Here is a 15,492-nt window from a genome sequence, read left to right as displayed (position 1 = left end):
TTAGTGTGAAGTGCAATGTTTTTAGTTGATCGTTTGTATTGTGAATAAGTCGTTTGTAAGGTGCCGGTAATTACTGTGATCTGGAGGTCGAGTCTTCCTAGCGTATCAAAGTGTTGAGGCTGTCTTAGCGTATCAAAGAGACTTGTCAAGACAACCAAAGACGAGATCAGAAGCAGGATAGCCTCCACTTTACAATCGTTCTCTATACGTGACAACAACTTGACAAAGGACGAACAGCAAGCACTCAAACGACTAAAACACGACAACAACATCGTCATTTTACCAGCAGACAAAGGACGCGTGACTGTGGTCATGGACAGGAATGATTACTTCAACAAAATGGACACCCTTGAACAACGTATGAACAACTCAAACGAGACCCAACACCATCACTAGTACGCAAACTTAACAGCAAGATATTCTCTATGAGAAAATCTAACATTATATCTGAACGTATTAACTATCAACTCAGATGTTCAGTACCACGACCACCCAGACTATACGCACTACCAAAACTTCACAAACCACAAATACCCATGCGACCAATTGTATCATTCTGTGGTTCGCCTACTTACGAACTCTCAAAGTACTTGACTGAAATACTGCAACCACTTACAAACAAATCAAAACACAAGCTACAATCCACTGAAACTTTCATTAAAAAACTGAGCACTATACAAATACCGGACAACTATATACTAGTGCCTTTTGATGTGAAATCACTGTTCACCAGTATTCCACTTAATCAGGCACTTACTTGTACAAAAATTGTAATGCAATCTATAGAGGAACGGGCGCTCACGACTTACAAACATGCACTACCTTTTTGGTTTCGCTACGTAGATGAAACAATCACAGCATTACATGCAGACGAGATTGATGACTTTCACACTCACATCAATAAACAGAACAGCCACATACAATTTACCAAATAGGTCGAAGAAAACGGAACTCTTCCTTTTCTCGACTGTTTGGTAAAACATGACAATCAAAAACTACGAACAACAGTTTATCGCAACGCAACACATACTGACCGACTAGTAGACCAATCATCTTACAACCCTACATCACACAAAGCCACCACAATCAGAACATTAACAAGATGTGCACAAATCATATGTGATTCACCGGACGCTCTACACAACGAAAACAACTATCTCAAACGTGTTTTTGACAAAAACAACTATAACTCTGACTTTATCAAACGCAACACCTACAAACCCAACGAACCCAACGAAACGAGCAACTCAGTGCCAACAGCAACGATACTTTACATCAAAGGTACGTCTGAGACTATCTCGCGTATCTTACGACCATACAACATACGTGTCTCATATAAAACAATCACAACGTTACGACAAGTACTAACGAACATAAAGGACAAAGAAAAACCCAACGAACGACAAGGTGCAGTTTACAAAACAAATTGCTCGACTGCCACGCCTCCTATATCGGGGAAACTGGCAGGAACTTAATTATAAGACTTACTGAACACAAACGAGCTACTAAGAAACAAGACAAAACTAATCACATTGCCGAACATCACCGAATCACAAAGCACAGCATTGACTGGGACACGGAAAAATGCATTACTTACTGTACTGACTATAGACAACGGCTTACATTAGAAAGTTGGTATACCAAATTGGAACAAACCCCCCTGAACCGACCACAGCAATTACCGGCACCTTACAAACGACTTATTCACAATACAAACAAACTATCAACCAAAAACATTACACTTCCCACTAATTCACAATGACAATACACAATTGACACCCGCACGTTACAACTAAAAACATCACACCTAAATCACACATCACAACTAAAAATAGAAATATTTCAGTTCACACTAATTCACAATGACAATACACATTTCCTGTACACATAATACAATGTCGTAAGAACCAGATAACAAATACGGCTAACCTGACGTTTACTCTTCATTTGACTCTGAAGATGACTACCGCTAAGGTTGTCGAAACGTCAGTCAACAACAACAAAAACAGTACTTCTCAGGACTTCCATAGGTAATATTGTGCAATACTTTGTCTTCAGTAATTGCGTAATGTATGTCAAGAGCAAGATAGAATTTTTCAAAAAATGCTAACCCCTTCAAGCGCTGCTACTCTTCTGTTTTGCTTGAACAACTTACAGCTACCAATACTAATTATTTATATGTACAAACTAACAATTGGGAATTACATGATAAACAACTTTATAAGTCTTTGTATCATACATCAAGCCTTTGAATTTGCTCCTTTTATGTCTTTGTAAAAAAATATTAATAAAGGACTTACAAATTAATTTTCTCAAAAATAGTATTTGGTGCAAAGAAACTAAACATAATTGGAAAGGTCACATGTTGAAGACAGACAGAAATTTATCGGGTGGCTTGTGTTTTAGGTGTATTACTGTTGTCTTGTTATAATTTTGATTTTACTTGTTTAGGTGTTTATCCTGAGCCATACCTAATCATTTTAAAATTTAATAAAATGTACGCAGTTGATATTCTTACCGAAGATTTTCATGTTGATATTATTCATGGATTCAGAGATAGTTTTTATCATATATGTTGCAACCATTATGACATGGAGATCGATGTATCTGAGGACATGATTTACTATATTGAACTTGGAGATATCAAAAGATCAAACCTGGATATGACTGATGTTGAAATTTTTGAAGAAAATGCTTGCGCTCATGATATGACAGTTGACTGGATCGGACGTCGTATATTCTACGTCAAGTCGAATAACATCATCCAGCAAATTTCTTTAAACAGCAAAAATTCAAGCGTTATGAGATTTACACCGGGCTTAAAATTTAATATGATCACATTTGATCCAATCAAGGGTATGTACATATTAAAATTTTTCCATCAAATTTCTAAAAGTAAACTTCAGAATCTATTTTGATGTAAAAAATATAATTTATTTTGAACGACTTGTCATATTCTTGACAATGTTACTGTGTTTATTTTCCTTTATGCTGTTTAAGATGTTGCAAATTGTAAATTGTTAGAGTTCTTCTATACAGCTTTTGTATGTTAGATGTTCGAAGAGTTCACCATGAATGACTAGCTAAAGTCAACTGCACTGAACATATATTTAGTCATTTTCTTAAGACAGACCAATAACAAGCATACCAAGTGTTTGTTCTAAAAGCAAAATGAGCAGGTTGCCATCGATTTTATGGGTCAGATGAAACTTTGAAAGGCTAACAAGATACAAAGTCTTATATACTTCCTAAGTTTGCAACAAGGAGCAATAGGCTCAATAATATTATGGGTAATAAATTAAAAATCCTCCCTTTGGAAAAATATCCTTAAAAGGTTCGTAGTTTATGAAGTATGTAGAAATATGTTATCTTTAGTCAAAATTACTATAAATTTGATGAAGAAATCAAAAGAAAAATAAATTTCAGCTTATTTCAAGCATAAAGATGTTTTTATACATCTAGAAAACATGCCCAAAAATAGATGGGCTTTTCAGTTTTGAGTTAGCTTCGTTGATTTTTGATCTATCTCCAAGCATTTCAATGAGCTGACATCTATTGCTGGTTTTCAATTTTTTTTCCAATACAATTTGTTCTTCCTATGAGCTTTTCATGATATGTCAAATTATAAGTAGGAAGTACTAGCGAATATGAAATATGCCATTGTATGCGATGTGCGACACTGAAATGAGTGTAGCAATAAGCTTGTGGCTTTGAGCGCTGTTTTGGTACCCTATCAAAGTTCAGTTAACATTTATAAGTCCCCTTCGGGCCCTTCCACGTCTCAAAACAGATGTCGGAAGCAAGAGAACACTCCTTTAGGTTAACAAGCGTCTTATTTTTAATATATTCAATCTATTGCTTGTCTCACAATCGTCCGAGTGCTCGAAACTTACATAAATTACAAATAATTTCTGCTTGGTTTCACAAAATATTAAAATAACAATGAACATATACTTGTATACAATGAAATCCAAAATATTTGCAATGCTCCATTGCAATTTGTGAAGCCCTTGCGCGTCTCAAAATTATTTATATCTGGTACAGAACTTTTTGAAAATGCTATCTGAAAAATAGCAACAAAATGTCGTTGCTCCAATATTATCAATACATATACATGTGGTGTATACAAAGTATTTATATAATGTGCCCTCCCGGCTATCACCATATTTAAGGTGACTCCTGCGCTTGGGACACAGAACGTACGGTTACACATTGTATGGATTGTATTGTAGAGTTCCCACAGTGCTCAAACCTATAAACGTGAGCTTTGCATAGCTCATGGATCATTCAATGTACTCCGGTTTACTTAGAAAGAAAACGTACGTTTGAGACACACTGCATAGCAAGTATTTGAGAATTGGAAAACAACTGATTGCACCTTTTAAACAATCTATAGAAATAATAATATATAGTACCAAACTTACACCATACTTTCTAATTAATGTTACTATTTCAGCGAGAACTTTTTTGTTTAAGGTATCTTTTCTCAGCAGAAGAAAAATATCATAAAATTTGGATTTGGAGTAGGATTTCAAATAATGATCACGTTTCATCAGTTTCTCTTGAGTCAAACGCATATGATCTTACTCTTGACATGGGTGAAGAGAAGTTATATTGGCGAGTTTCCGATGACACTGTGTATTCATGTGATTACCTCGCCAAAATGTGGATGTTTTGCAATATCAGGAGCACGAATAAAAGTATTTGGAAATTTTGTATATGTCATAAATAGTGCAAAGAAAGGCATAGTAACGGCCTATAACACAACAGATAACTTGACTTATAACTTTTCCATCCCTGTGGCTGTGAGTGATGGTCATCATGGTATGGCTGTAGTACAAAGCACTAGTGTAGTGTCAAATGGTAAGTGAAATATCAAATCATTAAACATATGATTCATCAAAACACAAAATAACAAATACTGCTCATAACTCAAACAAACTAACACATGCACTTACGTAAAGTTTAGGCTAGGTAATGATTTATATGAAAAGTCACATTAAAAGTCATTGAAAAGCTAAATTTTTATGATTCACATCCATATCATTATGCTCATATATATTTGAAAAGCAATTAAAAATCGTTTCGAAGAAACAAGTTTGTAATTCCTGCATTTATCTTTTACATATGTACTTTAATTCTTGTAAACATTTACTGCCATTAGTTAAACTCTACCTATTAAATACCAATATTTAGTGACAAAACCCTTCAATTTTCCCATATGTGGATCCAACACATACTACAACAAAGTTGATGAAACATTAGAATGCAAATGTATGGAAGGATATGAAGGAGAATGTAATTCATGTACAGGTAGATATATGGATTTTTTATAACAGTACTAAAAGCAGAGCATCTAGCTTGTTCTCTACAATCTAAATTATTTTGCATATGTTTTCATTGTTGAATGGACAAGTGTTTAATTTAGCTATTTTCATTTCTTGTCTTTGGTTTTATATAACTGTCTATCTTAAAAGTATTATCTTTTTAAAATAAGTGGCTTATTATTCACCAACTAAAAAACTTTACATGCTCTAAACATAAATATCATCCTCAATTAGACGTATAGAAATGCTACAATTTTGTTCTCAACTTCTTAACTTTGTTGCCGTGCTACTTTACCAGAAACTGTTGTTAGAAAACTGTCTGTAGACCAATACCAACAACTAGTAAGAAGCAGCTTTGAGTTTACAGTGTTTTACATTATTTCTAAATTTATCGACTCGAATTAAACAAAATACAAATCAGTGATAACTTTGAAAAACCGTATCTTTGTTCATTCAGTAACTGCTTTATGAATCTGTTATTGTTATTTAAATGACAAATTTGAAATTACATTACTCCCACGTTTTTATGTTAATTTTCTACCTTTAATTTAGAGATATGTAAGACAGACATGGTTCTTCTCCTTGATACATCACGCTCTATTTTCCCACACTTTGATAGGAAAATAAAACCGTTTCTAAAAAAGTTGGTTTTCAGTCCTAAGCTCAAAGTCGGCTCTGACGGAACCCAAATTGCTATCGTTATATTCAGTGATGAACATAACACAAGAGTTGTTCTACCTTTCTCTGATCGTACAAAAGCAGAATACATACAATTTATCGACAAAAGATTGTCATGGAGAGCTGTTTCTCGTGGTATAACGATGACTGGAACTGGTGCAGGCATTGTGGACAAACAGGTGAATTTCTCCTTTAACATAGGAAAGCTGTAAAATAACACATCTCTTTGACTGATTACATTGCAAAATACATTTTATTTTACGAACAAGATATTCAAGGAGAACAGTCCACACAACAACCGACCAAACATCTCTGACGTTGTCGTATTGATAACAGATGGTGAACCACGTGGAAGGAAAATAGGCGATGAATTAAAGGACGCTTACAAATATTCAAGGTGATAAATGATGTGTTAAAGTTACTCTTTGATTTTTCTTTAAGTTTTCCATGATAACATTCTCTCGTTATAAATTTATCAACAACCTTTATTTTCATCACAAAAAGATTTATAGCTCTCTACCGTCATCTACCATTCACTAGATTTAATGTATTATATTTTAATCAATTCAATAATATCAGATCAATGAAAGACAAAGGCATTCTTATTGTTGGTGTTGCTGATGGCATGCCATCTATAGTGAAAAGTTTAAGCCAGTCATTAAAAATATCAACTTCAGAAAAGACAACTTTTGACACAGAAGTTGATTCTCTGAACGAAATACTGAACAAAATTGTTGATGCCTTCTGTACTACTTTTGTACCAGTTTTGTATCAATTTACAGTTTTGTTGTTGTTGAAGTCTTATCGTCATTAAATGAAGTCAACAAATGACCTGTCGTGTTTTATAAAGCAAAACGGAATTTATATTATTTATAGCTGTTTTATGATGTCTTGTGGCTAGCAAAAAATTATTTTATATGCAAGTTTACTATTTAGCATTGTCATATAAGCAAATATTCCCTTACGTGATGTTGATTTTAGTACTTTCCTATAAAAAGGTCGCTGTAGCTGTTTTATGATGTCTTGTGGCTAGCAAAAAATTATTTTATATGCAAGTTTACTATTTAGCATTGTCATATAAGTAAATATTCCCTTACGTGATGTTGATTTTAGTAATTTCCTATAAAAAGGTCACTGTAGCTGTTCGTCTTTTCAATCTTCAACTGTTTACATCAATTCATCAAAAAAAGCGGTGACTGTAAGTTGGCCAATACTAATTCGATGTAGAACGAACAGAGTTCCTCAATATACGATGACGATTAAACCAAATATCACATCCCCACACGATTTTACTGTTGGGAATCATCGTGTTGAATATACTTTCACATTCAGAGAAGGATTTTATCTTAAATGTTACATAGATATTAATGTTGAAAGTAAGTATTGACGAAAAGTCTTTGTAAGCTTTGAATATCCCAATGGAAACTATATCATTTCTCTGTAATGTATTTCATCACCACAAAAACGGACATATATGTCGTCTTAGTTTGTATTTTAAAAACCGCTCTTTTCACTGTTGTTCATTCATCAATACCCTCACTGACACACATTACCTTACTTAGTTTATATTTTAAAGACCGCTCTTTTCTCTGTTGTTCATTCATCAATACCCTCACTGACACACATTACCTTACATAGTTTATATTTTAGGAATTATAAATACTGTTCTATTTTTCTCTTATTCATTTATCTTTACTGACAATTGCACAAGTTATCTTAGTTTTGTTTCAGATTGTGTGAAAATAGTTTTTGTTCTCTTTTCTTCGTTTATCACCATCTATACTCACACACATCATTTAATGAATATTTTAGTGTGTGTAAAGACTGTTCTCGTTTTCTATAATCCATTCATCACTACTTGCACTTGCTATGTTTTATTAGTTATATTTTGGGTAAGATAAAAACATTTCTTGTTCTTTCTCACAGCATGTGAATGCCAAAGTGCAGCACCAATAACAAAGAAAATTAGGAAGAAAAACCGTTGTATATGTTAAACGGAACGAGCCAAAACCAAAGTGTCCACATACACTGATTAGTCTGTCACCATCAGGAGCAATTTTAGGCGAAGGAAATTTTGGAATTGGAAATATGACATTACTTATGATTTCGCCATTAGAGGTAACGGGAAAAGCTTTGTTTTTAGCTGTCGATTAACGATCAAGGTCCGCGGTAAATTGAACAATATTTTTCTTTCTTTTTTTTTCATTTGAATTACATGTATCCATGAATCACATTAAGGAGATTTATTGATTTATTTCTAAGTATGAGTATGTACTATGTAGTGTATAAATATATTTTGTAGTATGTGTATGTACTTTGTAGAATATTTTAAAGTAATTGCACTACCATTCTATGTTGTCATCGTTTCAAATACACACGTTCTTAAAGAAACAAAACAAAATAGGTTGTAAGAAAACTGATAAAATATTCAACTTTTGCTGTGTATAAGATCGTCTAAAGCGCGCGATACTTCTCAAATTGAGAACATCGCATGAATGTGATGTAGGAAATATTTTAAGCGTTCTCGTTGACGCCATATCTGATTTATATGTATATATGTCATTAAGCTCTATAATAACTGCAGCGGCTTGGTGGACTGGGTCAATAATGCTAAAACATGATGACAATTAATCTTTTTCCGCTGAAATGATCGCTTTTCAGTAAAAATAATATTCTCGACCTCCCCTTTGTATCTATAGTCAATTATAAAGAATTTTTTAAAAAGGAGCGCGATATCTTGTTACGTATTTTTTTCATAATGCCAAACCTTCAATAGCTCCGTTTTTAGGTATCGTAATGTCCACAAAAAGGAGCATGTCGCTTTCACTGGTGAGATATTTGCTTGTAGAAATATTCTTACTACCTCACATGCAAAATATATATAAGAACTAAATTATAATCACAGTCACGGTCACCAAATTCTGAAGCCTTGCATCTTTGTATCTTCTGTCGACATATAAATTGCTTGTAAATGATGCTAATATATTCACAGGTATGTTTTCATCGTTAAAATCTTGGTGTTGGGTAGTATTAATTCGCATTTCAACAACTTTGAGGTATTAAAATGGAACAAGCGGGAACATGGAAACATATGGCACAGCAGAAAGCATCACCATCACCTTACCCTCATTTGGTTGGACCAAGATTTTGTGGCCAACCATATTTGTAAATTGTTTTGGAGACAAAAAGCATGATGGGAAGATTTGCATTTTGACTTTCGGATTTTCATAGTTTTCAAGTGTTCTTAAATATGGGCTTAAGAATATCGTTAATTTTTTCCTTTTTGGGGGGGAGGAGCTCTTCATCTATTCATCAAAAGCATGTTAAGTTCTTTTGAAATCCAGCTTTTTTAAGGCTTATAACATAAATACATGAATTTGACCCCCTCCCTCCCGCAATTATCAGTTTTCCTACCCCAGCATGCTCTCATATTCTGCAAAGTTATCGTGGCTTGTTATGGCAAGTTTACTATCGAGTGAGTTTTACAACACTGATGTATCTTTTTAGTCGCAGTCAAGGTCTTTTTCAAAACAGTTTTCTGAGAATTTTTCTGGCAACTACATAGCATATGTCCGGCCTAGTGCCTGTCATAATGTAAATCAGTGGGTGCGAACGTCTCATGATAGTCAATTCCTGAGACTTGAGAATAACCCTTAACTCTACATACCTAGCCTTAAACGTCTCTTCATTGTTCATGCCTGTTTTGATTGTGTACACCCATTTTCCACCCACTATTTCACGATTTGGGGGTAACTCAGTAGGTGTGAAAGTGTTATTATCCACTAATGAGGTAAACTCATCGTCCATGGCGTTTTTCCACTGGACTGACTCTTTAGAACTTACAGCTTCTGAATAAGAAGTGGGTAAATCATTCAACCTGTAACAATAATCGACTGCAAGCTTAGTTGTGGTATCGGTTATGTTTTCAACTACATACTCATCTAGATATGCTGGCCTATTCAGGGTTCGGGTTGGATACCTTACAGTGTCATTCCCTTGTAAATTATCAGGTTCCCCTTATTTCTGCAGTAGGCTGTTCTGACGTAGGTGTTGCGTAAGAAGGTTGGTAAATTTCATCGTCCGTTGGAGTCTTCTCAATCTCATCATGGATACTATCAAAAAACTTTACGCATCTTACTCTCTCTACTTTCATGTTTTCAGGGTAATATACCAGGTATGCAGGGCTACACTTATCATACCCAATGAAAATCCCCTTCTAGCTTCTAGGTTCAACCTTTTTCGGGTTTTGCCCATAGGCATAGCACTTCCCATAGCTCATACTTATTTTCATCTCCATTGAACATTATTGTTCTCCTGGGCCCATAACCTGTTGGGTTTGATGCAGTGGCCATGATAAATAATCACACTGATGTCTGGAGGTTTTATTACATTTATTCCCACACATAGAAGAAAGACTAGCACACGACAACTAGCTGATACACATAATGATACAGCTATTTACATACGTGACGCTAAACTATGATTGGTCATTTTCTTTCCTCTGCTCTTGTTACAAATAATATCGATTACGTTTACAATCATTTCTATAGTTAAACATGTAGGAAGTTAACACACATTTTACAAGATACACGTATACACATCACATGAGAGCATAACCTAAAATCACCCCTTGCTCGCAATGTCCTTTTAATTGCAGATTAAATGTTTGAACCTATCTAGCTAGATTTTACTTGCCGCCTTGGTAAATATGTCTGCTAAGTTATCTTCTCTTGCAACGTACCTTAAGTTTATCGTGCTGCGCAGCGTTTCACTTCAAATGAAGTGATACTTGATGTCAATATGCTTCGATCTCTTATGAAAAGCTGGATTCTTAGCTAGTTTGATTGCTCCCTGGTTATCGGCATTGATAATCGCGCTCCTGTTATCTGAGAATATGCCAAGGTCGCAACATAATTGCTTCAAAAACTTACTTTCCTGCACTGCCTCAGCCATAGCTATATATTCTGCCTCACAAGTAGAAAGTGCAACTACCTGCTGGTTCTTGCTTTTCCAGGATATCAAAGGTCCTACCTCTGACAAAGGAAAGCGTATCCGGAAATGCTCTTCCTGTCACTAACATTTCCCCCCCAATCTAAATCACTGTATCCTACCAATTTTAAAGGGTTCTCGCTCTTTCTAAACGTTAGATTTAATTGTGGTGTCCCCTTAAGGTATCTTAGGACATGCTTTGCTGCATTTAATAATGCAACAGTCGGTTTGGACATGTATTGAGACAGATTGGTAACTACATAGCATAAGTCTTGCCTAGTGCCTGTCATAATGTAAATCAGACTCTCAACAACTCGTCTATACAAGTTGGGATCCTCTAATTCGGGTGAATCCATGCACATTAATTTATCGTGTTCGGGAAGTGACGGTGCCTTTTTGGGTTTGCAATCGGTCATTTCAAATTTTGCCAATATTTTTTCTACGTAACGGCTTTGGCTCATTTCTATTTCGTCATCAGAACACTTAAACTCAATGCCTAAAAACCAATGTAAAATGCCCAAATCTTTCATTTTGAACTGCTTGCAAAGACCCTCTTTTACGCCTTTCAAAAAGATTGAGTTACTTGCAGAAATTATTAAGTCATCTACCCAAATGAACGTGATAATACATTTGTTATGGTCCCCATTTACGAACTTATAATACACACATGGGTCTGCAAGGGATTGGCTGAACCCGTCCCCAGTCAAGTAGTCGGGTATAGTTTGATTCCAGTTCCTACCGCTTTGTTTAAGACTGTACAACGACTTGCTTAATTTGTAGACAAGTTTTTCTCCATTCTTACCCAATTTTTCGTAGACTTTTGGTTGCTCAACATAAATGTCGCAATCAATGGGTGCGTCTAAAAATGCCGATTTAACATCCATTTGGTGTACTTGCATATTGTTTTGGACTGCGTGTTGAATCAGCACACGAATTGAATTCATTCTAGCAGTGGGTGCGAACGTCTCATGATAGTCGATTCCTGAGACTTGAGAATAACCCTTAGCTACATACCTAGCCTTAAACGTCTCCTCATTGTTCATGCCTGTTTTGATTGTGTACACCCATTTTCCACCCACTATTTCACGATTTGGGGGTAACTCAGTAGGTGTGAAAGTGTTATTATCCGCTAATGAGGTAAACTCATCGTCCATGGCGTTTTTCCACTGGACTGACTCTATAGAACTTACAGCTTCTGAATAAGAAGTGGGTAAATCATTCAACCTGTAACAATAATCGACTGCAAGCTTAGTTGTGGTATCGGTTATGTTTTCAACTACATACTCATCTAGATATGCTGGCCTATTCCGTGTTCGGGTTGGATACCTTACAGTGTCATTCCCTTCTAAATTATCAGGTTTTCCCCCTATTTCTGCAGTAGGCTGTTCTGACGTAGGTGTTGCGTAAGAAGGTTGGTAAATTTCATAGTCCGTTGGAGTCTTCTCAATCTCATCATGGATACTATCAAAAAACTTTACGCATCTTACTCTCTCTACTTTCATGTTTTCCGGGTAATATACCAGGTATGCAGGGCAACACTTACCATACCCAATGAAAATCCCCTTCTTGCTTCTAGGTTCAAGCTTTTTCGGGTTTTGCACATAGGCATAGCACTTCCCATAGCTCATACTTATTTTCATCTCCATTGAACATTATTGCTCTCCTGGGCCCATAACCTGTTGGGTTTGATGAAGTGGCCATGATAAATAATGACACTGATGTCTGGAGGTTTTATTACATTTATTCCCACATATAGAAGAAAAACTAGCACACGACAACTAACTGATACACATAATGATACAGCTATTTACATACGTTACGCTAAACTATGATTGGACATTTTCTTTACTCTGCTCTTGTTACAAATAATATCGATTACGTTTACAATCATTTCTATAGTTAAATATGTAGGAAGTTAACACACACTTTACAAGATACACATATACACATCACATGAGAGCATAACCTAACAGTTATTATTGAAGAACCTAGTGGAGCAGTATTTTATAGACATGTATGGGACGTCTATGGATCGTGAAAAAGTCAATGCTAAGTTGGAGAAGAGATTTGATTTACAAGAACATAGTCATTATAAGAGAAATTACTGCTTAGTCCCCAAATTTCTCGACATTTTTATATAAAAAATCTCTTATACCTTTTGGTTTCATTCATTCAACACCACAACCAATCCCCTCTCTAAACGTTGCCACGTTCATGTTATTGCTAGAGAAAACCTAAAAACAGCAAAAGCATCTCAAGAGAGTGTGCTGCAAGTCTGCAGTTGTAAGTCTGCAGTTGTAAGTCTGCAGTTGTAAGTCTATATTAAGAGAAATTATAAGAAGCCTTTTTTGAGCGTTAATTGCTTGCGCTTCACCGGTGTCTACAGTTAAATACGAACTGAAGTTCAGCCTAATATATGAAAGGAGCTCATTCTTAGCCTAGAAGTGGGAGCATTTAACAAAAATATATATAAATATAACTAATTATTGACTCATGAGAGCTGACATTTACAGACCTTTTCCATTCTCGTATGCAATAAGGCTCTAGCTACGGCCTTGTTTGTTGCATTGAACCCTTAATCGACCACATCTTTTTTTTAATCACAACTCATTTGGTTTAGTGATTGTTGCAGATATGCTAAACGGAAGTTCGGGGACCATACAGGGTTATTAAAGAGCTGTTTCTCAGCCATAGAATGCTGTGCTGAAGTATGAAAAAGTCACGTGACGTTGAGCCGTTTAAAAAATGGCGGTAGATAAAGAGGTATCAAGAAGTATAAAGAAGCAAGAAGCAATCAGCAAAGCTCCCCACGATTTTTTTTGTAAGTAGAAATTTAATCGTCCGTTCAGGTAAAAATTTATCAATTATTTTTAACTCTTCAACGATAAGTAATGTCAAATTTTCATTTTTATGTGTAGGTTATAATATTGTTTGGCTGTGTAGTTCAGATTAGATTTTAGTGGCTACTTTAAAAATGTTAGGTACCTTGCCATGTATCAGAGTTTTTTGTGGTTTAATTATTCTTTGCCAATGGGTAGTATTGCTAAATGTAATGGTCCTAATTATCATTTACGCAATATGATAATAACATATTCCAGAAGAATGCATTCATTTTTCCATATGATATATGTATGATAATATAATAAAAACTTTATTGTTTTTTTTAAAATTTATCATAGGATGATACACAAGTCACTCCATACTTACTCCAAGTTGTGTTTCACCCTATACTTTATTTCATACTTTATTGGCACTCCTTCAGGATCAACCAGTTTATCTATATGATGATGTTTGCACTAGCTACAACTCTCACTACAAAAAACTTCTTTCAATATTATCATTTAGTATACATATGTGCATTTTGAATTATAATGATTGGTAATAACAGCTTGTGGATGATTTTCTTTGGCAACACCTGATTAGTGATAAGCCGAAAGAAAATAAATTTAATAGCTTCTCATGCATATTTACTGCTGTATTTTATACTATGTATATGAAGTTTTATATCAGAGTTTCCATGACTGTATTCTTTGTGTTAAGTTTCACACTGCTTCTGCAGAATCATATATTTTTCTTGTTACATATTTCTTGAGTACCTCTTTTATTTGTTTTCTACTTTTTCATTTCTAATCTTTCATTGTGATAACGTTTATGTTAGAACCATGCCTTAAATTGTCTATCTTTCTTCTTATTTAGAAACTTGATTTCATTGTTTAGACAAACACAAAATATTTGCATAGTACATGTAAAAAATCAGGCATTCATTGAGAAACATAGTAAACATTTTTATTGATAATCCATTAGCCACCCTTTGTCTAGATTGACTATTATATTTTTTAAATTCTGTTATACTTATACTATTATTATGAGATATTTTTGTCAACGAGCACCATTTAAATCAGTTTACCATTGCTTTTACTTTATGGCTTACTACATTAATCTTTGTAGGCAAATTTGCTATCCTTATAGGCATTGCTAGGATGGCTATGTGGCCACTACCCCATGCGAGTCAGTCCCTGCTAAATATTGAATTTGCTAAACTATTAAATATCATCCATGTTGTTGCTGATTCATCATCTGTTGACAGTTTAAATGTTTTATTAGTTTATGATTTATATTCACCAATATATGTCATCGGCACTAGGATATTACTGTGTTTTTAGTCCAATGATGGATTAAGGTGATGTTTGAAGGGGGGAGTGCACCTTCAAGCCTAGGCAAGAAGGAGTGTAAGATGGGTGAAAATTTCCAAAGAATTATTAAATGCAACAAGCAGTTCATCTAAAGCAATTGTCATTGAAGTTCAAAGTAGCACATGTACGTCAAAATTTTACAGTTATGTTCTGCATTTTTGATATTCGTCTCACATATGTCTCCAAAATTTGTTTGATACGTTTGCTTCTTATAACAAAAACCTCTGACTACCACAGTCCATTTTTCTGTTTCATGCTTTAAATTATTTTTGACCAATCAAGAGTGAAAATGCAATGAGTTAGTC

General features: G+C 34.7%; 1 protein-coding gene across 1 annotated transcript; it reads left to right on the top strand.

The window, feature by feature from the left end:
- The first annotated feature begins 4,693 nt into the window (after nucleotides 1-4,693).
- Nucleotides 4,694-8,315, top strand: LOC124450961. Its single transcript, XM_047001619.1, has 5 exons — nucleotides 4,694-4,863; nucleotides 5,197-5,313; nucleotides 5,947-6,184; nucleotides 6,275-6,402; nucleotides 7,932-8,315. The coding sequence occupies exons 2-5, from the start codon at nucleotides 5,306-5,308 to the stop codon at nucleotides 7,936-7,938; spliced, it is 381 nt and encodes a 126-aa protein (XP_046857575.1). The 5' UTR covers nucleotides 4,694-4,863; nucleotides 5,197-5,305; the 3' UTR covers nucleotides 7,939-8,315.
- Nucleotides 8,316-15,492: the final 7,177 nt, after the last annotated feature.

This window comes from Xenia sp. Carnegie-2017, unplaced genomic scaffold (genome assembly GCF_021976095.1).
Source record: "Xenia sp. Carnegie-2017 unplaced genomic scaffold, XeniaSp_v1 HiC_scaffold_24, whole genome shotgun sequence".
Lineage (NCBI taxonomy): Eukaryota > Metazoa > Cnidaria > Anthozoa > Malacalcyonacea > Xeniidae > Xenia > Xenia sp. Carnegie-2017.
This window is presented reverse-complemented; position numbering and strand designations above follow the sequence as displayed.